Source organism: Podarcis vaucheri (genome assembly GCF_965113315.1).
Source record: "Podarcis vaucheri genome assembly, chromosome: 10".
NCBI classification, from domain to species: domain Eukaryota; kingdom Metazoa; phylum Chordata; class Lepidosauria; order Squamata; family Lacertidae; genus Podarcis; species Podarcis vaucheri.
In genome coordinates, this window is record NC_138748.1 from 40,713,293 (window position 1) to 40,739,034 (window position 25,742).

The 25,742-nt window shown below is 43.4% G+C and overlaps 1 protein-coding gene across 8 annotated transcripts in view; it reads left to right on the forward strand.

Annotated features, from left to right (window-relative positions):
• The window catches only part of ANO4 (anoctamin 4), a 145,890-nt gene that overhangs the window by 11,715 nt on the left and 108,433 nt on the right, over positions 1-25,742 (forward strand). For 7 of the 8 annotated variants that reach the window (XM_082238633.1, XM_082238634.1, XM_082238631.1 and 4 more), the window contains exon 4: positions 990-1,229. In XM_082238633.1, coding sequence (XP_082094759.1) covers positions 990-1,229 — 240 coding nt within the window. Of the gene's footprint in view, positions 1-989; positions 1,230-22,820; positions 23,203-25,742 lie in introns of those variants that run through there. The other variant, XM_082238638.1, reaches the window with a different exon arrangement.

Consider the following 25,742-nt stretch of genomic DNA (forward strand, 5'->3'; position numbering starts at 1 on the left):
TCCAGGCTGTGGACTTACCAGCGTTCTGAAAAAAAGAGGAAAGTGCTTGGCTGCTTGCTAGAAACATTTTGTTAATATCCTAAAGAAGTTTTAAGTAGAACTATACATGCTAATAAAAACATCTGCTATCTAACGTTATATATAACATTAGATAAACACTAAGTTTATATAAACTTAGTATAAACATCGAATAAATGGGCTGTCTAGTTCTCTGCCCCCCTCCCATGAATCTGCATGGTGTCTAGGCATATATGTAAAATGTCTCTAAACACCTTATCTGTGTTCTTAATAGTCAATGTATTCTACTTTGTTAGCAATGATATTATGAGCTACATTTTGCAAGCTAAAAGACATGAAGATAATAGATTCATTTATTACCTACCCCTCAACATCAGAAAGTTTGATCTCCTTTGTTAGATACTGTTTCAGTGCTTGATGTTGGAAGACTGGTTTCTAGTAGTTGGAACACATGTAATTTTAATAGCGCATTTATCATAATTTTAAAACTGGCCAGGCATGGCTTATTCTACTGTTTCACCATGCGGAGAGGATTTGTTTAGTTCAATTCATTGTAGCAATTCCAGCTTTGCATATATTTGAACACAGCTGAATAGATGGCAACCTGAATAAAGTCTACGAGCCTGAACAACAGGCCTTAAAGGAAGAGTGCTTAATGTGTTTAGAAGGTATGTGAAAGTGAAACCTCCCACTGGTGTGACTTTCTGCTCAAATCAAGTTGCTGGTTGTTCGTGTCACATAATCATGGTTAAGTATATGGGACTTCCATGTCTGGGAACAGAGTGCTTCTGAAAAAGTGTGGCTAGCACAGAAAGACAATAGGAGATGCCTGCTGCTTCCATTTCCTGCTCATGGGCTTCCCCAGAGCACTCGGCTAGCCACTGTTGGAAAGAGAAAGCTTTGGTCTGATCCTGTAAGGCTCGTCCTATATCTTTATGTTTATTAGAAATGTATTCATTGTTTACTTTCAGGATATGATGCTGCTGGTCAATTTGCAGTTGGATTTTCTCACTGGAAGAATCCCTCCTCTCAAGTTGGTCACCATCTCCCTCTCTGGTTTCATGAAGATACTTGCTTGTGCCAACATTTCGAGCCACAAATTGATTTATCTGCTCCTTTGTCCTGCCCAGCTTCACTGTCTATCACCCCAGTGCCTTCTTACAGCAGCAGCAGAAGCAGCAGCCAAGATACCCTTAGCCAAGACCACACAGGTAAAGGATCTTTATTCAATAATAATTTTATTATTTATATCCCGCCCATCTGGCTGGGCTTCCCCAGTCATTCTGGGAGGCTTACAGCATATCTAAAAACATAATAAAAACATCAAGAAGTGAAAACCTCCCAATACAGGGCTGCCTTCAAGGGGGTACAGTGGTACCTCGGGTTAAGAACTTAATTCGTTCTGGAGGTCTGTTCTTAACTTGAAACTGTTCTTAACCTGAAGCACCACTTTAGCTAATGGGGCCTCCTGCTGCCGCTGCGCCACAGCTGCACAATTTCTGTTCTCATCCTGAAGCAAAGTTCTTAACCCAAGGTAATATTTCTGGGTTAGCGGAGTCTGTAACCTGAAACGTACGTAACCTGAAGCGTCTGTAACTCGAGGTACCACTGTACTTGGTTGTCACCCCCCCCGCCCCCCCGGGCATTTGAGATTATGCTTTGAAACGTGGAGATGGTGAGAGCAGCTTTCCTACCTTACAGCTTATAAGTGTCAATATAGGTTTGTCATTTCTGAATGTGTAGTGGTAGATTCTCATTCATAAAAGTTCTCAGGCAGATATTATTGAATTTTGTAAGTTTTGCAGTGTTAACATGTAGTCACTCATATGTACACAATGGAACATAGAGGAAAGATGCAGCAAGGTCTTGTGCTGCAATGATGTCTTTCTTGTCAGGGGCATATTTTATATATATATATATATATATATATATATATATATATATATATATATATATGCAGGTTTTGGTGTCTTCGGGTGTCTTCCCGTGTAAGAGTCGGGGTGTCTGGGCGACGTTTCGACGAGGTCTCACTCGTCATCTTCAGGCTGGTGCTTTCGGCTTCTTGTTACTGGAACAGAGCAGAGTCTGGTGTTTGAGTTCCTATAAATACTGTTGAGGGGTGTGGTGTATAGCCTCCAACGTTCTGGGCAGAGAGGAAGTTCCTAGATTAGTGTGCCTTTTCTTCTTTTGTTCCTTAATTACCTGCAAAGTCTGCCCAGCCACGTACATTGGACAAACAAACAGACGAATAAATGCACGTATCGCAGAACACAAGAATGCCGTCAAAAAAGAAGAAAAAACTTCCTCTCTTTTCCAACACATGAAAGAAACAGGACACGAAATTAATTTTGCAGATTCCAAATTGCTCTTTAACATGGAACATCACCACAAGAGAATAATCATGGAAGCCATCGAGATAGAGAAACACCCTCACAACATGAACAAGCGTGACGACACGTCCCGCCTGCCAGACATCTGGAAATTAGCCCTCCCCACAAAAACCGACACCAGAACCAGAGGCACACAGAACGCCGTCACCAATCAACCACACCAGACCCAAACCCAGACCCTCTCCACAGACATATTACAGACTCCATCCAGTAGCCAAACTATAGTGGCACCTCCGGATGCTGCACCCCCCTGCAATCCCTACACAGATCTGGCTGGCACAAGGCACAAAACCACAGCTCGCCCCTATACACGAAGCCAAGCCAGAGCACAACTAAATGCAGCACAGCCATCTTCTCAGAAAAACTCTTCACAAGCTCAAGAGGTCAAGACACGAAAGCTTTAGCAACTAATCTACACTTAATGACCCACCCAGTGGTATTCAGAATATCACTCATGAAATCACCCAAGATATCCCTCAAGTAATTAAGGAACAAAAGAAGAAAAGGCACACTAATCTAGGAACTTCCTCTCTGCCCAGAACGTTGGAGGCTATACACCACACCCCTCAACAGTATTTATAGGAACTCAAACACCAGACTCTGCTCTGTTCCAGTAACAAGAAGCCGAAAGCACCAGCCTGAAGATGACGAGTGAGACCTCGTCGAAACGTCGCCCAGACACCCCGACTCTTACACGGGAAGACACCCGAAGACACCAAAACCTGCATTCCTGTACCCGTGAAAATCTACGAAAGCAAATATCTCACCTCTACGGGGAGGAAACCTTCCAGCTGACAAGAACCTACGAGAAACTAGAAATCCGAAGAGCCACCATCTTATGTGATCTCCTGTTCCTACGCAACTGCCGAGACAACAACTTAACTCCCACATGCTTCCAACTTAAATTCCACTCTAAAACCCCAGCTACCGAAAGGATCCTGAAACGAACTGAACTATCCCTAATCAGAAACGAAATACATAAGAAAAGATACCTACTAAACCAAACCAACAAAGATCTGCTCACTCTTCACCTCAAACTATGTAACAAAATCCACCCTGCACTCTGGGACAAATGCAAACAACTAGCCGTCTGGAGAGCTGAAACTGAGACCTCACATAAGACAGACAGACACACCAACAAACTCTACAAACTAGAGAAACGCCAGAAGCCCAGCCACCCTCCACAACAACCCATGAAACAAACAGTACATAACATATCAGACAGGATCCTCACCCCAACTGAAACCAAAGTACTCTCCAAAGGTTTCAACTTTGCAGTCGCCCCGAGACGCATCCCCACGGAAAACATCATATGCGGAGTCGAAGCTAGCCTGACCAAAATCGACCCAGATGAAGCCAATAAAATCAGACTTGAAGTCACCAACATCCTCTGCTCCAGCAAACCACCCAGAAGCAATTTACACAAAGAAGAACAGAAAGCACTCACCAACCTGAGGAAAGACAACAACATAATCATTCTCCCAGCAGACAAAGGCAACGCCACTGTTGTGATGAACACATCGGACTACCAAGCAAAACTATCAAATCTACTCCAAGACCCTACCTACCAACCTATAAAAACAGATCCCACCACCTATCTGGAAAAAACCACCAAATCCAAAATAAAAGCCTCTCCTATCAGTGAAGAAATCCAGCTAAGAATCATCCCCAGAGAAAAATCATCCAGATGCCCCAAACTCTACGGTCTCCCCAAGATACACAAAGAAGGAACACCACTCAGACCAATAGTCAGCTCCATAGGCTCACCTCTACAAAATCTCGCTAAATTTCTCGCTAAGCAACTTCAGCCCTATGCAGAATCCATCGCTTCACACGTTACTAACTCCTTCCAGTTCATAGAAACAATAAAGAAACAATACCTACATCCCGATGACCTACTTGTGAGCTTCGATGTTGTATCTCTCTTCACTCAAGTGCCCATTAATGAAGCCTTGACAGCCATTCAAAACAAATACAACCCCCCCAAATACATCCTGGACCTGACCAACCACTGCCTAACCAACACGTACTTCATCCACAATGGACAAAGATACAAACAGATAGAAGGAGCACCTATGGGATCACCCCTCTCACCGGTCATAGCAAATTTGTACATGGAACACTTTGAAACCAATGCTTTAGACAAGTCAGAACACAAACCCAAACTTTGGCTCAGATATGTTGACGACACCTTTGTAATTTGGCCACACGGGAAAGAAAAACTAGATAGCTTCCTCACACATCTCAACAGCCTACACCCCAAAATACAATTCACTATGGAAATAGAAGACAACAACCAACTCCCCTTTCTTGACGTCCTAATCTACAAAAAACCTGATGGCTCCCTAGGACACACTATCTACCGGAAAAAAACACACACCAACCGCTACTTACATGCACAATCACACCACCACCCTGCACAAATAAACTCCGTAGCCAAGACTCTCATCTCCAGAACCAAACGCCTGGCTGACAAAGACCACTTGACAACTGAGTTACAGAATCTCTCAAATGTGTTAATCGCCAATGGATACCAGAAAAACAGGGTTACGAAGCTAATCCAAAAAGAAACACCCCCCAAAAACCAAGACACAGAAGAAAACAATGGCATGGCCCTCCTTCCTTATATCAAGGGCACTACAGACAAAATCAGCAAAATCCTCCATAAACACAATATCAAAACAGCCTTCTGCACCAACCAAAAAATAGCCAATATCCTCAGAAACCCAAAAGACAAAATCCAGCTGGAAAACCAAGGGGTCTATGAAATACCCTGCAAAGTCTGCCCAGCCACGTACATTGGACAAACAAACAGACGAATAAATGCACGTATCGCAGAACACAAGAATGCCGTCAAAAAAGAAGAAAAAACTTCCTCTCTTTTCCAACACATGAAAGAAACAGGACACGAAATTAATTTTGCAGATTCCAAATTGCTCTTTAACATGGAACATCACCACAAGAGAATAATCATGGAAGCCATCGAGATAGAGAAACACCCTCACAACATGAACAAGCGTGACGACACGTCCCGCCTGCCAGACATCTGGAAATTAGCCCTCCCCACAAAAACCGACACCAGAACCAGAGGCACACAGAACGCCGTCACCAATCAACCACACCAGACCCAAACCCAGACCCTCTCCACAGACATATTACAGACTCCATCCAGTAGCCAAACTATAGTGGCACCTCCGGATGCTGCACCCCCCTGCAATCCCTACACAGATCTGGCTGGCACAAGGCACAAAACCACAGCTCGCCCCTATACACGAAGCCAAGCCAGAGCACAACTAAATGCAGCACAGCCATCTTCTCAGAAAAACTCTTCACAAGCTCAAGAGGTCAAGACACGAAAGCTTTAGCAACTAATCTACACTTAATGACCCACCCAGTGGTATTCAGAATATCACTCATGAAATCACCCAAGATATCCCTCAAGTAATTAAGGAACAAAAGAAGAAAAGGCACACTAATCTAGGAACTTCCTCTCTGCCCAGAACGTTGGAGGCTATACACCACACCCCTCAACAGTATTTATAGGAACTCAAACACCAGACTCTGCTCTGTTCCAGTAACAAGAAGCCGAAAGCACCAGCCTGAAGATGACGAGTGAGACCTCGTCGAAACGTCGCCCAGACACCCCGACTCTTACACGGGAAGACACCCGAAGACACCAAAACCTGCATTCCTGTACCCGTGAAAATCTACGAAAGCAAATTATATATATATATATATATATATATATATATATATATATATATATATATGCAGGTTTTGGTGTCTTCGGGTGTCTTCCCGTGTAAGAGTCGGGGTGTCTGTGCGACGTTTCGACGAGGTCTCACTCATCATCTTCAGGCTGGTGCTTTCGGCTTCTAGTTACTGGAACAGAGCAGAGTCTGGTGTTTGAGTTCCTATAAATACTGTTGAGGGGTGTGGTGTATAGCCTCCAACGTTCTGGGTAGAGAGGAAGTTCCTAGATTAGTGTGCCTTTTCTTCTTTTGTTCCTTAATTACTTGAGGGATATCTTGGGTGATTTCATGAGTGATATTCTGAATATCACTGGGTGGGTCATTAATTACTTGAGGGATATCTTGGGTGATTTCATGAGTGATATTCTGAATATCACTGGGTGGGTCATTAAGTGTAGATTAGATTGCTAAAGCTCTCGTGTCTTGACCTCTTGAGCTTGTGAAGAGTTTTTCTGAGAAGATGGCTGTGCTGCATTTAGTTGTGCTCTGGCTTGGCTTCGTGTATAGGGGCGAGCTATGGTTTTGTGCCTTGTGCCAGCCAGATCTGTGTAGGGATTGCAGGGGGGTGCAGCATCCGGAGGTGCCACTATAGTTTGGTTGCTGGATGGAGTCTGTAATATGTCTGTGGAGAGGGTCTGGGTTTGGGTCTGGTGTGGTTGATTGGTGACGGCGTTCTGTGTGCCTCTGGTTCTGGTGTCGGTTTTTGTGGGGAGGGCTAATTTCCAGATGTCTGGCAGGCGGGACGTGTCGTCACGCTTGTTCATGTTGTGAGGGTGTTTCTCTATCTCGATGGCTTCCATGATTATTCTCTTGTGGTGATGTTCCATGTTAAAGAGCAATTTGGAATCTGCAAAATTAATTTCGTGTCCTGTTTCTTTCATGTGTTGGAAAAGAGAGGAAGTTTTTTCTTCTTTTTTGACGGCATTCTTGTGTTCTGCGATACGTGCATTTATTCGTCTGTTTGTTTGTCCAATGTACGTGGCTGGGCAGACTTTGCAGGGTATTTCATAGACCCCTTGGTTTTCCAGCTGGATTTTGTCTTTTGGGTTTCTGAGGATATTGGCTATTTTTTGGTTGGTGCAGAAGGCTGTTTTGATATATAACTAAATGCAGCACAGCCATCTTCTCAGAAAAACTCTTCACAAGCTCAAGAGGTCAAGACACGAGAGCTTTAGCAATCTAATCTACACTTAATGACCCACCCAGTGATATTCAGAATATCACTCATGAAATCACCCAAGATATCCCTCAAGTAATTAATGACCCACCCAGTGATATTCAGAATATCACTCATGAAATCACCCAAGATATCCCTCAAGTAATTAAGGAACAAAAGAAGAAAAGGCACACTAATCTAGGAACTTCCAGTAACAAGAAGCCGAAAGCACCAGCCTGAAGATGACGAGTGAGACCTCGTCGAAACGTCGCACAGACACCCCGACTCTTACACGGGAAGACACCCGAAGACACCAAAACCTGCATATATATATATATATATATATATATATATATAAGATTGCAGAAATCTGTGTATAAGGAATGAAGTACTTGCATGAAAGTTACACTGTTTGAGGCTAGGATTCCCATTAGCCGTCAGACAGGAACAGGCTTCCAAACTGCAGGCTGCTGTTGTATTTACTGGCAATTAATAAACAACAAGGATGAAGAGTATTACCAGGTAGCAGCTTTTCAAATACAACAAATATTTCATGTTAATGCGTAGCCGTCAAAAACATAAAAAGGCATCACTGCACAACTAAACTTCTCAGTGAATGAGCTCTTTTCAACACCTGATTTTATGTTAAGTGGCTTCTCAAACTGCTCTCGGTTTTGGCACTTGGGTACTTGCTGGCCCCTCTGGGTCAGCCTCCCCGCACCCCAATTCAAACACCTTCCTGCTGTTCAGAGGCAGCAGCCAATGATGATTGGTTCCCATTGGGAGCACAACAGTAGGTGGCGCCAGAGTCAATGAAAGGCGTGGTTAACTAATTCTAGTTTTGTTCCCATCCTTCTTCCAAGTAGTACAAGGGGGAACACTGAGACTCAGGAAGAGGCTTAGTGCCATCTCCTGGGCTGGAAAGAAAAATAGGCAGATGGGGGCTCCCTGAGCACAGCCTAAAGTTGGTGGGTCCACGTCCTCTTCACTGTAATGGATCACCTTCCAAAGTTGGCACTAGGATTGTTCAGAGAAAAGCCCATGGAGAACTCTTTCGGTATGGATATTTTAACACTGCATTGCTCTCCTCAGCCCAGTTACCGTAGCCACAGGTCCATTTAAATTCCAACTGAACAAGCGCAAAACCACACAATGCTTGGCCAAAAGTTCATTCATTAATCAGTTTGTTTCAGCACATTAGCATTACACATTTAGCAGTAAGCAGCCAAACCACATAGAACCACATTGAAAGTGAATTATATCTGTCCTGTGTAAATTGTGTGCTGCCCTCTGGGTTGGGCAGGTGTGGGGCTGCTAGATTTAGTCTGTTGGCCATAGGCCTAAGGCCCCACAACCCCTAGAGAGCCCCCCCAAACGAAGCTGCCACAGTGGTACAGTGGTACCTCAGGTTACAAATACCTCGGGTTACAAACACTTCAGGTTACAGACTCCACTAACACAGAAGTAGTACCTTGGGTTAAGAACTTTACCTCAGGATGAGAACAGAAATCACGTGGCGGTGGCAGCAGGAGGCCCCATTAGGTAATGTGGTACCTCAGATTAATATCAGTTTCAGGATAAAAACGGACCTCCAGAACAAATTAAGTTTGTAACCAGAGCTACCAATGTAGTCCCCATGTCGTCTGTCTTGTATAGCGTTGATGTTAAACTATTCATAGTAGGTGTACTGCTTCCAGAATGAAGTTCTTGACAAGCCATACCACCATACATCTTTAATTCGCTAGAGTGCCTGTGGGTCTCACATGGGGCCCAAAGTCACTTGGACAATGGAGGGCAGGGATGAGTTTGGTACTGGTGGTGGGATCCTGGAAGGCATGTTGTCAAGTCTCGCAGCACCACTGTGGAAGAGCTGTAGCACATGCCTTGCATGCAGAAGGTTCTGGATGAAACCCCTGGTGTCTCCAGGAAGGGCTGGGAATGGGTCTCCTGCCTGAAACCATGAAGGGCTGCTGCCAGTCAGTGTAAGAAAATGAAAAGTGCCCTGCTGGATCAGGCTGAACATCTAGTCCAACATTCTGTTCCCCTTTCTGGCCAAACAGATGCCTATGGGAAGCCCACCAGCAGAACCCAAGTGCAACAGCAGCTTCCCCATGTCTTATTCCTAGCCCACTGGTATTTGGAAACCTACTGCCACCAAACTGTGGAAGCAGAACATGGCTATCATGAATAGTGGCAACTGACCCCATGGTCTGTTTTGGTATTAGGCCACTTCCTATCAAAGGCAGATCTAGGGGACTGTGACTGGTTCGGTTGCATCAGGTGCAGAACTTCTTGAATGCCACAGCAGGTGCCACAGCTATGAAGTCCAGTGGAAGGCGAGAGGCAGGGTAGGGTGGTGGATTTTGGTGTCACAGAGTGTGCCACTGAAATCTGAGACTCCAAGGTCCGCCACTGTTCCTATGTCCCTATGGCAGGTGGCCAGTCCTTTCACTTCAGTAGCGGAGAATCAAGATGGACCAGGCTGTGCCTGCTCTTCAGTTTTGCAGCACTGGGCAGAGCAGATCACAAGTACCCACAGTTGTACTTGAGGTTTTTCTTTTCCTTCCTTATGATGGCTTCTCTCTGTGCTTGTCTGCCTCCCTGGCTCTCTGGCCTGGCCCCTGTCCAGGATGGTTCTTACAGCAGGGGGGAAATCCATATGGTCGAATGTCTGTGTGCACAAAGGTTAGCTGCAATTTCCTCCGGCAACACCTTTCACAAATATCTCTGAGCAATGTAGATTTAGCTGTCCTGCTTACCCCTCCCCTAATCTTTCGCACATTGATTTGCATTTTCATGCACCTGTGCAGAACCTGGGAGACCAGGGTTCAAATCCCACTCAGCTGCAAAACTCACTGGGTGACCTTAGGCCAGACACTATCTCTTAGCCTAATCTTCCTTGTAGGGCAGTTGTGAGCATAAAATGGGGAGGGGGAGCTCCTTGATCTCCTTGCAGAGGGCTAGAAATGTAACAATAAAATTAATAAGTAAGCTACATCATTCAGGTTGGGGGAGTTTCCTGCTTGCCAATGTATTTCCAGCAGAAGATACTCAAGACAATGGACGTTGTGCCCTTGACCAGTTTAATCACCAATTACTACTTGTGTTTTTGCTCCATTAGGCATAGGAAGGAGGCTGTCTTAACACATAGACGGTTGGAAATGTTCTATCCCCAGGGCTTCACTGACAGTCGCCTGTTTTTTTTTTGCTTAGATCCATCTTTTCAGATCCTGGGAACTTGTTATAGCCCTAGGGGTTTGGACGTTCCAGCTTCATTATGGTGTGGTTTGGCACTCCAGAAGAAAGCTGGATTTTGCAAACAGTGTTTCTATATTATATGGAATGTGCTTTGGAAAGCGAGGGACAAAGGAAACTATACTGTCATGGCCTAGCATTGTCCATGTTGCTAAGTCTATACTGACTGGCAGCTGTGCTCCAGGGAGGGGTCTCCCCTAAATGTCAGGGGTCAAATTTAGGACCCCTTCAAACCAGCTTCAGTCAAGCATCATCATCATCATCATTACCATTACACTTATGCTTATTCTTCTGAACTAAATAATGACCGAGTGCTTTCAGGATTCAAGGTGGAGGATGCCGGAAAGTTGTTTAGATTTCAGTGAGAGATGTAATCGGATACGAAGGCAAGCTATAAATGAGCTTTCAACACAAGAAACTGCAGTGAAACATGATATAATGGGAGGTCCTAGCAATGAAATCACACCGTTACCTAGATGACTGCATGCTAGCATTTTTGTCTAAAATGTTTTCATCTAATTTTAGAATTTAGATCCCATTTAATTGGTCTTCAGTAAGGGGAGGCCTTTTTCACAGGAGGAACTTAATTCCTTCTCTGTTCAGGCAAGTCAAAGCCTATTAGAAGCCAGTGGAGAGCTTATTTTGAAAGGACAAAATGGCTCTGCCCCTCCCTCCCTCCCTCCAGCTTTTTAAGCAAAAAGAAACAGCAGCTCATGCATCATGAAATGAGCCCAACACGAGGGCTTTCTCCAATTAGAAAATAACGAGTAAAACAACTATTCTTTTAAAATAAAAAATAATGTAATACCACAAACATGATAGTGATAGAGACTAGATTGTTAGTAAATGGTTATGTTCTCTCTGGAAAAACATTGGTGTACCAATCCAACAATCCGGTGTGGAAGTAACGAGGAGTGTATACTCCTTTTGCCAAAGCAGGTATCTAGAAAGCTACTATTTTCAGTTTTCACTCTTATCCTTAATGGAGATAAACAAAAATGTTCTCAATAGGAAGCCAATCTGCTGCTGCCTTCCAGTGAGTGAGACAAAACCTGTGCATAGACTGATGGTCAGGTAAAAAACGAAGTGATGTATTGCATAATTCCTCCCATTCTCATGTATCTGCTCATGAAAAGGGACTGCAAGGTTAGAAAACTCCCTCTCCTATCAATTGCAGCAGTGGTTTTGCTGGCTTATGAGGATGCCTGGGGAGGGGGGACACGGATTCAACACATCATGTTTAAGAAAGGCACTCAGCTTTGGTGGAGTTGAACCCTTGAAGGTCCAAGCTCAATTCAGCAGCAGAATAGTTAGGTGAATGAATCTAGTTTAACTTCCATATGCGCAGGCAAGGAAGTAAAGGAAAGAAGCTTTTTCTTAAGTGGACTGGGGCAGGGAGAAGAAGGTGGTGATGGCCAAATGATTCAGATGACAGTGATTTATTTATTTTTAGAGCACTTATGGAATCCTTTGCTGTTTGAGGTGAACGTCCAAAGTGGCCAACAATAAATATAGAACTGGCATAAAACAATCAACTGCAAAGTGAGACAGCATAAAATAATAAGAATGAAAGCCGCAAAGCAAACGCATCAAGCAAACTATAGCCCACCCCTCAAAGCCCCCCAGGACAAAAGAAAAGGAGGCCCGAAGTGAGGGACCTAGGGGAACAATTTTAGTTTCAGAGCCTGGGTGCAATGGCAATAAAGACCTATTCCTGAGTATCTACCCAATTAACCTTCAAAGAAGAGGTGATGTGGATCAAAGGTGCAGGTAAGCTTGAATCCTGAATATATCCTGGTCCAAAGATTGCTTTGAACTTTAAAGAGAATACCAGCACTTGGAACTGGAGGTGGAAGCAAATATCATTTGCTCCATGCAGTGGGTTCAGTTAGAACTCTCACCATGACATTCCATACCAGTTCAAAGCTTCTGAACATGTTTCAGGGCAACCCCACACAGACTTTGTACAGTAAATGAACCTTTTCAGGTGCTACAGTGTGTAGGGTGTTGAACAGAATACAGGGGCTCTTGTTCAGAGAGTTTGTACATTCAAGTTCCCTAGGTTGGAACAGTAGTCTAAAAAAAGGTTTTGAATGCTAGAGGAAGTATTAATTATAGCACAAGTTCATTTGTCTTACTATACATACTAGTAAATGCACCTTGTGTTCTGCAAGCATAGATAGAAGCTCCTTGCTTCAACTCTGCCAAGACAGAGTTTGAAAATGCAAACAAAACTCCTAATGTTCACCTTGACATGTTCTGTCTTGGTACACTGACTCTGTTATGAGGTCAACTTGCCCCAGGTGTAAAAATGTTCCATTTTCAGAATTTTCTGAATCACCATGTCTTGAGCTACATGTGCACCATCTTTCAGGTTTCTGGTCTGAAAGCATCTTAGCTATGTTGCAGTGTACTCTGAGTCATTCATTTTGACTAATCCCATTTTCAGATTTTTTTATTTGTTAGGGTAATTTTTTTTTTTTGGGGGGGGAAGTATTTATTTTAGTCATTTTATCCTGCTTTAAAAATATTTTTGCCATTCAAGAAACCTACGTATCCATTCTCTCTCTCTCTCTCTCTCTCTCTCTCTCTCTCTCTCTCATGTTTAAACTCTGAAAATCTTGTTTTCATAACACACTAAATCAGTTGTCCTTTCACCAGTGCCCTAATGAATAATTATTACTGAAGCCAATAGATTCTTATTAGCAGATGTATTATATGTTGAATATAAATGGCATGTAACAGGATAGTTCAGAACATAAGGTACATATGAACATATCTGTAAGTTGTATATTTGTTTAGATGCTTCCATGACGGTTGGTTGGCTCCCTTGAAATCAATGGGTCAAGTTAGTCATGACTAGCTTAAGTTGGATCCAGCGTAACATTTGTTACTGGCGATGTATATGACTGGAAATTACTGATTGCAGTATTTTATATTCATGTATGTTGTAGAGGATAGTCCTTTAATTCTTTCTCCTACCTTGGAATTAAGGTAATAATGCTATATATGGATCTCTTAGTAACGTCTATAAATAGTACAGTGACAATGAGTCCTTTTGCTAGACAGGAAATGCAGACAGTGCATTATTATTATTATTAAATAGAACTCTACAGATTTGTATCTAGACCCAGATAACCTTGCCTGGTGTAGCTAGCAGAAACCTGCCTTAATCAGTGTATGTCGACGAAAAATAAATTGATATATATTCTAAGATTATTTGTGCTGAATATTACCTCTGACGGGTGGCATCCAGGAGATCCCAAATAAAAGACAAAATATGGATGGTTCCCAATTCTATGCTCAGATATTCAGGCTATGGGTACCTCCAAACTATTACTATTTCAGGGTGGGATTCAATCACATACTGACAAATTCAGGTTGATCAACCTGCTTCCCCAAAAGACAGGATTAGTTGAGAGTTGTTTGAAGACCCCTTTTCCCTCATAGAGCTATAATTTCCAGAGTTCCTTGGGAATAGGGACTGGTGGTTAAACCACTGTAGCTCTGTGAGAGGAACAGGAGTCTCCAAACAACTCTCAACCAACTCAGTCTTTTGGGTGGTTAACAAACTACACTTCCCATAATTTTTGGGGGGAAGTCATGGCTGTTTAAAGTTGTATGATACAGCTTTAAGTGTATAGTGCAGGCGGAGCCAGAAATAAATCAGAATGAATTCTCAATTAAATAGCTGACATCATCTAACACCCCTGAAAACAAATCAGAATAACTGAGCAATAAACAGGTCATCAGGAAGCGATCTAATGGGCACAATTAAAATGTGTGAAACAGTGCCCCTCTTTCCCCCCCTGGATGCCATTTGATTTTACTTGCATGAGAGAGGAAAAGATGTGCTCTATATGGGTTGTGGGCTCTGCTGTGCTCATGTCCAGTTTGCAGGCTTCCCACAGGGATGTGGTTGACCACGGTGAGAACAGGGTGGGCCACTAGCCTGATTCAGCGGGCTGGTGATAGGTTCTTATGCTCTTAGTTGCTTCATTCATATCTTGCTTTTCTTCCATCTGGTAAGGTGGCATACATGGAGTGATAAGACAGTCTGCCATCTTGGCATTGATCAGACTCAGACCCTGCCACCAGCAAGATGGCTGCATATGTCTCCTCAGAGCATGCTCTGGAACCCTATAAGGAATCAATTATTGTTGATGCAGAAAACTGTATCACCTTACAGAGCATCTCCATTGTAAAGGCTCTCATTCGTCACTCTGGAGCTGACAGAATTGTCTGCATAGTGAAAAGGCTGACATTCCCTTTTAATTAATATTTTATGCAGCCCATAATGTTTTCAAAGGAAACAGGATCTATTTTATGAAACATTTTACTGGAAACGCTGACGCTCCAAGCTCTGTCAGGACTTTTATATTTGCATTAGTTGTTGTATTGAAACAGAAACAGCTTTCATTTGCAGTTGTTCAGCCTTGGCTCAGTGAGTATTTTGGCATATGTTCCCTCTACTTATAAAACATTCTGCTTTCACTTGATTCTAAGATTCAATAATGTGAATCAGAAAAAGGGAAGAGGAAAGATTAATGGGTTGTTTGATTCCCCGCCCTCCAGTGAATTCTCCTTTTAATAGTAGGGTCTAGATCCTAAGATCTAGGCAGTGAGATATTTTACTTTCTTGGGCTCCATGATCACTGCAGATGGTGACAGCAATCGCGAAATTAAAAGACGCCTGCTTCTTGGGAGAAAAGCAATGACAAACCTAGACAGCATCTTAAAAAGCAGAGACATCACTTTGCTGACAAAGGTCCGTATAGTAAAAGCTATGGTTTTCCCAGTAGATGTATGGAAGTGAGAGCTGGACCATAAAGAAAGCTGATCGCCGAAGAATTGATGCTTTTGAATTATGGTGCTGGAGGAGACCCATGGACTGCAAAAAGATCAAACCTATCCATTCTGAAGGAAATCAGCCCTGAGTGCTCACTGGAAGGACAGATCCTGAAGCTGAGGTTCCAATACTTTGGCCACCTCGTGAGAAGAGAAGACTCCCTGGAAAAGACCCTGATGTTGGGAAAGATTGAGGGTACAAGAAGAAGGGGGCGACAGAGGACGAGATGGTTGGACAGTGTTCTCGAAGCTACCAGCATGAATTTGACCAAACTGCGGCAGGTAATGGAAGACAGAAGTGCCTGGCATGCTCTGGTCCATGGGGTCACGAAGAGTCGGACACGACTAAACGACTAAACAACAACAGATCCTAAGAGGCTCATTAATAGTGCCCGACTTTGGGCAGTTACCTCTCCCCACTCAGCCTCCTATACCACAGCCCATCCTGTTTGGGAGGGTCTCCTGACACTCAGGAGAGTATTTGGGGTGCTGCAGAACAAGATGGGTTGGGAAAGTCCCCTTCAACCAGCCCCCCCTTCCATGGGCCCTTCTTAGTATCAAAAAGATTGCATTTTTATGTGTTTGGGGAGGTCAGTCTGAATGATGCCCCAAGTCCCTTCTAGTATCCTATATCCAGTGAGGGTTAGAGTCTAGTAGGGGAGGTTGCTGAACCAATCTTTGTAATACAATGACCGTGGGTGGCCACGTAAGTGCCCTCCTCAACTAGGTTGCAACTGCTAAGTGAAGGAGAACAACAGGCCAAAGTGTGGCTAGGTGTTTGTGTGTGAGAGCTGGAAGAGGCAGGCTGGAAGCAGGGGGCAGAAGCATGTCTTGTTCAGTGTTGGATCCAAAGCTGTGACAAGTAAGCTATTTTTTTGATGGAGGGAGGTTAATGCTGGAAGTCCCTCCACCCTATGCTCAGGTTGTACCGGTAAATATGTGTAAATACAAGCCTATATCCTAAAGACACCACAGTCCCCACTGACCTTCATTCCAAGGAAACCAAACCCTGGAAAAGTACTTGGGACCCCTGGGAATCTCTTGCTGCTTGGAGATTGGGGAGACGTGTAACATAATTATGTCTAAAGATACTTATCTCTGCTCTTAACTATTTTGTACTCCCGTTCACTGGGGTATGCCTGCCTGCACCTGTTTGTTTTTATGCAAATGATCATTAAACAGAACACATAAAACTGGTGCAGTCTGTACCTTATTTCAGTTTGTATCACCGACATTCATTTTCAAGCAAACACAGTTTTCTTGTCAAAATCTAAATCAGCGTTCTCCCAGTTCAAAATGGTAAAAGTGGAAGTGTGGCTCAGCAGTGTACTCTTCAGTACTTCTTGTAACATGGAAGTGCTTCTTGGTGAAAGTAGGCATAATTAATGACTGACATGCGGCATGGCAGGTTTTTGATTGCATCTCCTGATGTACGCTTTTTAAAAAAGAGCTTTAAAAGTGCCAACAGAGCAATGGGGTGGGGTGGGGGGCAGCAGGGCTTGGAAGGTGGGTGCTTAAGGAGGGTCCCAACTGAAGCCCTGTCTCCAAAGCCACTGTTAGCTTCACTCTGGAAATGCTACTAGCAGTTTTAGTAAGGTAAAGGTAAAGGGACCCCTGACCATTAGGTCCAGTCGTGGCCGGATCTGGGGTTGTGGCGCTCATTTCATTTTATGAGATGAGGGAGCCGGCATACAGCTTCTGGGTCATGACTAAGCCGCTTCTGGCGAACCAGAGCAGCACACGGAAACGCCGTTTACCTTCCTGTCTGAGCGGTACCTATTTATCTACTTGTTCTTTGACATGCTTTTGAACTGCTAGGTTGGCAGGAGCTGGGACCGAGCAACGGGAGCTAACCCCGTCATGGGGATTTGAACCACCGACCTTCTGATTGGCAAGTCCTAGGCTCTGTGGTTTAACCCACAGTGCCACTAGTAAGGTAAAGGTAAAGGTACCCCTGCCCGTACGGGCCAGTCTTGACAGACTCTAGGGTTGTGCGCCCATCTCACTCAAGAGGCCGGGGCCAGCGCTGTCCGGAGACACTTCCGGGTCACGTGACCAGCGTGACATCGCTGCTCTGGCGAGCCAGAGCCGCACACGGAAACGCCGTTTACCTTCCCGCTAGTAAGCGGTCCCTATTTATCTACTTGCACCCGGGGGTGCTTTCGAACTGCTAGGTTGGCAGGCGCTGGGACCGAGCAACGGGAGCGCACCCCGCCGCGGGGATTCGAACCACCGACCTTTCGATCGGCAAGCCCTAGGCGCTGAGGCTTTTACCCACAGCGCCACCTGCGTCCCTAGCGCCACCAGTAGGAGGGTACAATTTTGATTCTGAAAACAACACAGGAAATGGTTAAATCTCTCCTCCAGCTATACTGCTTCCCTGAACAAGTTCTCTCTCTCTCATATTAAAGCTTTAAAAACACATCAGGAGGTATCAGTCATGTAGTTTGACACTAAAGCAAGGATAGGGAAACTGTGACTGAGATGTCGCTAGACTACAGTGTCCAGCATCTCTGACCGCTAGCCATTGTTAGTTAAAATGGATGCTTCATAAAGCTGAACTCACTTTGAACCCAGTTTTATCTGAATGCTGTAGATTCACCAAAGTGGTCAGAATACTCTGGGTCGACTAGCATGTCTGGTTGGTTTGTGGCTTTCAGGTCTCTTTCAAACCTCAGTTCCATGATCAGGGCCGATCCAAAGGATGAAAAAAATACAAACATATTTGTACACATACAACCTACCTTTTGAATTTTTCAATCTGTTTCACAAAGGTTGTTCATGGCATTTTGTGACAAGTATTATGCAGTAAGCGCTTGGCAGCCATCTTTATGGCTAGTGTTATAACATTAGCTGTTGCAGCAACAGTAATATTACTGAGCAAGTATATGACACATACCTTCTCTTTTCTGGTATGGCAGGCCTAGAATGGTTATGACTAGTAACACTATTAGACTACTAAGAAGCTGCATGCCAGGATCTCTCTCAGCGAAAAAAATACTGGAGTGATCAGCATTATTCCAAGCAGCTTGCTATAGGCAAGCTTTCAAGCAGAGTGAACCAAAGAGCCTTAAATGGCCTGTGGATTAGAAGGTGCTGTCAAGAGTAATAGATCAATAGACAATTTCGAAGAATGAATAGAATCCTATACAAAATTAGGTGCATACAAAGCTGGTCTGCACACAGGACTTTATGAGACACATTGTCTCAGGGTTGTGGGTTCAAACCCCGCATTGGGCAAAAGATTGTAGGGGGCTGGACTAAAGGACCCTTGTGGTCCCTTCAGTTCCATGATTCTGAGATCTAGGTGGAGGGCTGTTTTCTATGCTTCATTGAGAAGTCTAGTACAGTATGCTACATGGATTCCATGCCAGCTGCAATGCTTCTGGGATCTGTCATGGAAATTTTCTGTGCAATCGAATTCCCTGTAGGGATTTCCTTTAAAAATACATGTTATGAATTATGCCCTGAACCACACATCGGTCTGGGAGGGGTAGATCAGGTTGGTTGGTTCATAGCGTATTGGCAAAGATCAAATGCCTCAAGGCATCCCTAAAACTGTAGTGGTGACTTATTTATTTATTTATTTAATTTATGAACTATTTCCCATGAAACATCCTGAAGCAATCAACAGTCAGAACATATATGAAATTATAAAACTTTAATCCAGAAATTTAGAAACATGAGTCCATCTAGGAACAACAAATAGACTCATTTGTAATATGTTAGTCTGTTCTGTATCTGAATTTCTCATCAGGCTGTTTATAAGATCTGTGGTCTTTTTTCTGAAAAAGCTGCTATTATTCTTATTCTTATTATTTATTACCTTAATTCAAGTTGACTTCTCACTGATTTACCCTGGGTTTCACATGCCATTTATGGAAAGGAAAACCCAGGTTGGATTATTAAGATAGCCACCCGGTCGCCATGCTGTGTCCTCAATCCCTGGTAATTGAATAATCTTGTATCTGAAGCAGATAATCAACTGTATGTGTAATTAGACCTTTCTCCCCTGAAAATATAAAACTATTTTATCAGAATAATGAACAGATGAAATATAGCTAAATTATGTCTGCAGAAGTCCTATCATCCAATAAACTAAACCATATTCTTTCTTCTTCTTCTTCTTCTTCTTCTTCTTCTTCTTCTTCTTCTTCTTCTTCTTCTTCTTCTAAATTTTATCTGTCAGTGTTTATTTAGATATCAGCAATATATTTTAGTAATCCTATGGACCTTCTTCATCACATTGTTGTTATGTTATATGTTCCAGGCTGGGTTGGTTTTGCTTTCATTGCTTTGGGTTGGTCTTTTTTTTGCCTCTGATAGTAGGGCTTGACTTGCAGTAGCAAGGGAAGTTGGAGAACAGAAGAACTGCAAGATAAGAAGCTGAACCTTCAAGGCCAGCTGGCTTAATTGGCTCTACAAACAAGCTGCATGTCTTTTGTAATCTGCTCACTGAGTAATTTTCTGACTTTGCTAAATATAGATATGTGATGCTGTTTCCCTCCAAACAACAAAAATATTGACAATGTATTATATTTTGTTCTTCCCTCTGAATGAGCATGTATACCTATAGCTTAGGTGTTGTGCATACAACTTAACAGTACTGTGGCACATCGAAGTCTATCAAATTTACATAGAGCTCTAAAGTGTAGACCTATCCCTAGAAACATGGCACCAAAGGAAATCTGGATGTCATGCTTACAAAAGACCCACTGAAATCAATGGAATTTAAGTCTGAGTCCAGTGAATTAACTCTAAGCATAACTAAGTCTGGATCTGATCCAATCAGACTTGCATTCTTTGGGAATAGATGCACAAATCCGGGAACGAATTCTAGTAGCAAAGAATACCAATAAAAGAAACAGCCAATTTAAGTGTGTGAGAGGGCACAAAGTACCCTAATATTCTGTCTATTTAGCTGACACAGACAGCAGCTATCAATAAGATGTTGGGTGTGAAGCTTTCACATGGCTTAGCACCATGTTTAAAGTCTTTGCAATCTATATGGTCTTCCTGACCTTTATACATGCCAGCAATCTATGGCCTGGATGGATGCCATGCTATATGCAAACTCTGTGTGTATACATGGTGGTTTTAAATGTTATAGTGAATTACGGAGAAAACTGCATCCATAGGGACTCTGATGTGTCAGGAATAATATTTAATAGGTGTCTTAAGAGGAGATGATTAAAATAATGATTGCTTTTCTGTCATGCCTTTCTTCCAACAGAAACTCAGGGTGTCCCCAGAAATCACACAAATGCCACCATTGTATTAAAACAATAGTTAAAATAGTAACTTAAATCTGCATCAAAACTCAAAAACAGCAGACACAGCGGAGTGTCTGGCATAGCAGCATACAAGTTAGTACTTCAACTAAGGTAAATTAAGTTGTTATATTAGCTAGGAAGTTGAAACCTCATAAAAGCATAAGCTTGCAGAACTATTCTCAGAAGTAGTTTTACCTTTTAATAGAGGCCAGAAGGGATTTTGCTGGGTGTTTAAAAGTCTCAGGGCATAGGCCCATGATACGAGTTAGCATAAAATTTGCAATTTATACGTAGAGATGCAAATGCAAGCCTCTGAGCAAATTAGGTTGGTGGGTGGCTGAGGTCTCATTGGTGCTGCACTTTGAAGTATGCAAAGCCACCCTTTAATATTTAAAAAAATAATAAAGGAAAGTGGTGGAAGACCAGGTGCTCATTGCAAAAGACCCAGGGCCACCCCCCTAACAATGTTCCTTGAAGACCAGCTCTCCTACACAGGGCAGTTGAGCTGATTTCTAACAGCAGCTTGAAATATGTGTATTTCTTTGCGGAATGCAAACTGAATTAGCTTTTTTCACATAAACCTTTTCTCACACCCCCCCAAGCTTGCATTTGTTCATAAAGAGTGTCAATATAAATTCTGATCATCTGACAATGATTTTGGGTTTTCTTACTGAAATATATATTTGGTAAATTGTGGAGCACTGATTGCAAATTCATTATTCATCATGTAAGTCTTTGAGGTTGATGAACCACCATTTTAGGAATTGCACCTGCAGCAATAAGCTTCATGTGACAAATGGAATCTATTTTAGTTTTAGCCTTGGCTATTTATGCTGGCATTTGTTTTAAAGGCTTTCGTTTAGATATGTATATAACATAGCAGCTATGACAACGATGTGAAGATGTTGTAAAAGATTGTTAAAGACATTGTGGAGTTTGAGACTATCATCTAGAGAAGCAAGATTCTAATCACGGTAGCAGATTCAAAGTATAAGGCGAGAAATGCCATGGGATTAAAAAAAAAACACACCTGCCTATGTAGTGTCCCATCCCACCCATGGTCTGGAAAGAGAATCTTTGTGTTTTTCTTGGAGGGCCAGCCCTACTATTAGCAGAGTGGGATAGCTGTTTCAGGCAGCTGATTTTGCATGCCATGAAAGGACAGCTCATTGTTTCCTTTTTAAGTTGTTATTGTTATATTTTTTTACTGCCCCCATGTTCTCATTGTAATCCATACACTTCATAGCAGAAAAAAACAAAAAATAAAACATTTTTTTCCTAAGTGGATTAAAACGAGAGAATGTGTAAATACATTTATTTGTGTTAATGTTGAGGGACACAGTTTGTTCTGAGGCCAGATTTGGGTGTGGTTGACGGCAGAACTTTGTATGTCCGTTGCAGAAATCTAGACTCCTTCATGGTGTGACAACTGTCTTTATTTTCCTTGTGGTTAATTAACAAGGGCAGTTCCCCCAAACTTTTCATCCTGTCAGATGTTGCCCTCTCTGTGGCGTAAAGACACTAATGCTTTAAATGATGAATAATAGATGGAAGTTGTATGTACACCATGGAAGAAAATTAACTTTCAGCTGATGGTGGGAAGCCGTGCAATCCTTTGCATTCCTACACAGAACCAAGAAAGGGTTGAGTTCAGCGGGACTTGCACCCCTCTTGCCCAGGACTGCACCCCGACTCTTTGGCATGCGCGAGCATCATGCTTTGGTGCGACTGTGGAGGTGGTGGAGAAGTAGTAGTGGCAGGGAGTGACGAAACATCTTTGGGGCACTGGTTTTTACAGCTCTCTGCTCCTTGTCCAGCATCCACAGTTCCCGTGGGCAGCTCATTTGTCTGCAGGATCAAAAGACACAGATTGCCCTAGGAGTGTTCTTGGCCGGGCGAGCGGTGGTGGAAATGTGTTGCTTGCCTCAGCCCTGTGCTGTCAGGGCTCTGGCGAACTGTCACGCTGGCACCGCTCAAGTGCCACCTGATTGGCTGCTGGCAAGGGCTGATTAAGAATACTGATGCTGGCTCAGCTGCTCTGTGGCTCCGTTCTCTCCCCCCCCCCAACCACTCCTCAACTCCTCCCCCACCCCCCCTCCACATCATATCTCCAAATAGCAAGTAATTGTGAGCATATGAAGACAGCAAGGGGGTGGGGGAATCCACATCGCGTAGCTTGAGTCTCTCTGTGTGTGTGTGTGTGTGTGTGAGGGAGGGAGACACAGAGGGGAAAAACAACGGTCTGTTTTAGCTGCAGTGCTACAGCAGAGTCAGACTTCTTCCCTGCCCCAGGTTTTGTGCCAGCACGCAAACTGCTTACAGGTTTGACAAGCTGTGAAAAGACTTGCCTGTTGTTGTTGCTGCTGTTGCTCCTGCTGCTGCTGCTGTGTGTAAATTGAGCATCCTCTGCCTTGCCTTTCGCTGGACCGGCGGATCTCTTGCTCTTGAGAAAGGTGTTTCGGAAGGGCCCCCTACTAAAGTGGTTCTCTTCAGTTCTTTCTATTTTTATGGTGAGTACCGGCATGTGCACAGACAATGTTTGCTGCAGTGCTCGCTAGCTCTCTTCCATCCCCGCTCTCTCTCTCTCTCTCTCTCTCTCTCTCTCTCTCTCCACCCCCCCCCCCCCCAGTGGATCACAGCTAAGCCTCTTGACCTTCATTTACTGTCTCGTTTTCTCTACCCTCCTCCTGCACTGGCATGTGTTTTTATGAAGTAAATGCAAGTTGCTCTTTGGTCGGGCTCCTGCGCCTCAACGCCCCTCGCTTGAAATCCCCTTTTGTCCTTGAAAGAAGGAGCAAGCATGCTGCTGGCTGGCAGCTTACAGCAGTGTGAAGGAATCCTGAAGAAGTGGAAGAGGGGGACTTGGGGGAAGACATCGGTCTGCCGCACCACAAAAATAAGCTTCATGCTTTACAGGAGAGGGAGGGAGGAAAAGCCGCCCCTGGGCTTTCAGAAGGGGTGGGAGCTGATGTCTTTCCTACCAGCATTTTACCACCTCTCTTCTGGAGGGTCTCCTGAGGCACCAGCTTTCTAAGTGCAAATATCTGAGAAGATTAATTGGGCATTAAAATGAGCTCTCCTTTGTGCTGAGGAAAGCCAACCTGCACTGCTTCTAGAGGAGGGAGGTGGGGGGGGGGGAAAAGAGATAACTTTAGTGAGCAGGACTTAGACACCTCTCCTCTCTTGTCCTGAGAAGCCTCAAAACTTAAGTGTTTTACTACGCTTCAAGGAGAAGGAAAAGTGCACATATTTCCAAACAGAAATTATAATTGTTTGGGCTGTACTTTGTCCTGTGTTAACAAAAATTTGATTTGAATATGCCTGCTGTCAGTTGATAACATAGCACATATATAGTGTATAATGGAATATAGCAGTCTCCTTAGTGTCTTTCCAACTTACCTTTCTAAAGGGAAGAATGCTTGTACTGCAGATTAGTTACTGTGAGCTCATCCCCCACAATATGTTTTTCAGTATGAATTTTATGAATACATATGATGCCCAGCTTAAATGATTCCCTTGGATCATTATTTCACTGTAATCATAACCTCAAGCCCCAAACCTACATAAAAATTTGAAATGAGGTGACCTGTACAAGGAGAGGAACCCATGTGGTTTAATACAAGAAGAGACAGATTCCTTAGCATAGATCAGGTTTGCCACCAGCATAAATGGCTGCTGGGGGGCAGCTCAGGGTCATGTTGTGCAATACACTGCCAAGGTGATCAGGGTGATCAGCTTTGACAGCACTGGTCACGTCTTGTGAAGAGCAAGTGTCCATAAACACATTAGTTGGTGTATAACCTTTTGTTCTTTCTTAATGCTCCCTGACTTCACCTTGGATAAGAGCCAGGGCATTTCTTTTACCTGCCCCAGGCTACAATCCTATAAACATTTTCCTTTGAATAAGCCTATTGAACTAAATTGTGCTTACATATGAGTAGACATGCATAGGAGTGTGCTGTAAATGTCCTTTGTTTCCTCCCCAAGATCAGAACAGAGATGGAGTGTCATTTTAAGCTACATATTTTTAATAAATATTTTTATAACACGGTCCCTTGGACCTTTAATATTGATTCAAGCAATTTAATCCCTTGGAAACTGATGGGACAAACTGGACTTTCTGGCTTAACTAGAGCGCAGATTGGACTGCTAATAAGAAAATCTCAATTAGTGATTTGACCTGTGATGTGAGTAGTACAGGAAGTAGTACAGGAAGGAGCTATATTATTTTTCTGATAATTATGGGCATGCCTGCAATAGTGAAAAAATACCAAGATTACCATTAATGGGTTTTGGGTTTGTTTGTTTTTAAGAAAAAAGAAGCAGTAACACTGCAAAGTTCTTCACATTTAGTGTGACAGCAAATCTGGTGCACAGACATGGGCACTTGCGACCAACTATAACTTTGGCATAGTGGAAATAGTGATCTGTTGGAGCGGTGCTGGAGAATCTGAGCTACAGTGGTGATGTCAACATCTGAGTAAGAAAAAAGTGCAGTGAGGTGAGATGCTTCTTCAAAACAAAGGAGGGGTCTTCCTCAGACCAGTACAAACCCGGTTTCTTATAACTCAGGACACACTACTTGTCTTACTTTGTGTTCCCAGCGGAATTGCATGAGACTGCCCTGTGTTAACAGCAACAGAGAGCAAAAAGGGACAAAAAGCCATTCAGTTCCATCCTTCCTACATGAGAACGCACACACGCCTAAATACAAAGGGAGCAGATGCACTGCAGAAAGACTACTGCAGAGCAAATTGTTCCAAATGACTGAGCGAGTGAACCAGTTCAAACAATGCAGGAAGAACTGTTGGGGTGTTAAGCCCAAACAGTCTGGTGTCCTCCAAATGTTTTGGGACTGCAGCTCCAGCCAGCACAAACATGCTGGCTGGAGCTGATGTGAGTTGCAGTTCAAAACATCAGGAAGGCACCCGGTTGGGAAAAGCTGGTCTAAACTTTAGGCATCTAAGTTTTCTCCCTACACTGCAGATCTGAGAACCTTTGAAGCTTGCTGCACAGGGTTGCTAAGACTTAACTAGTAGGTTCCTTGACG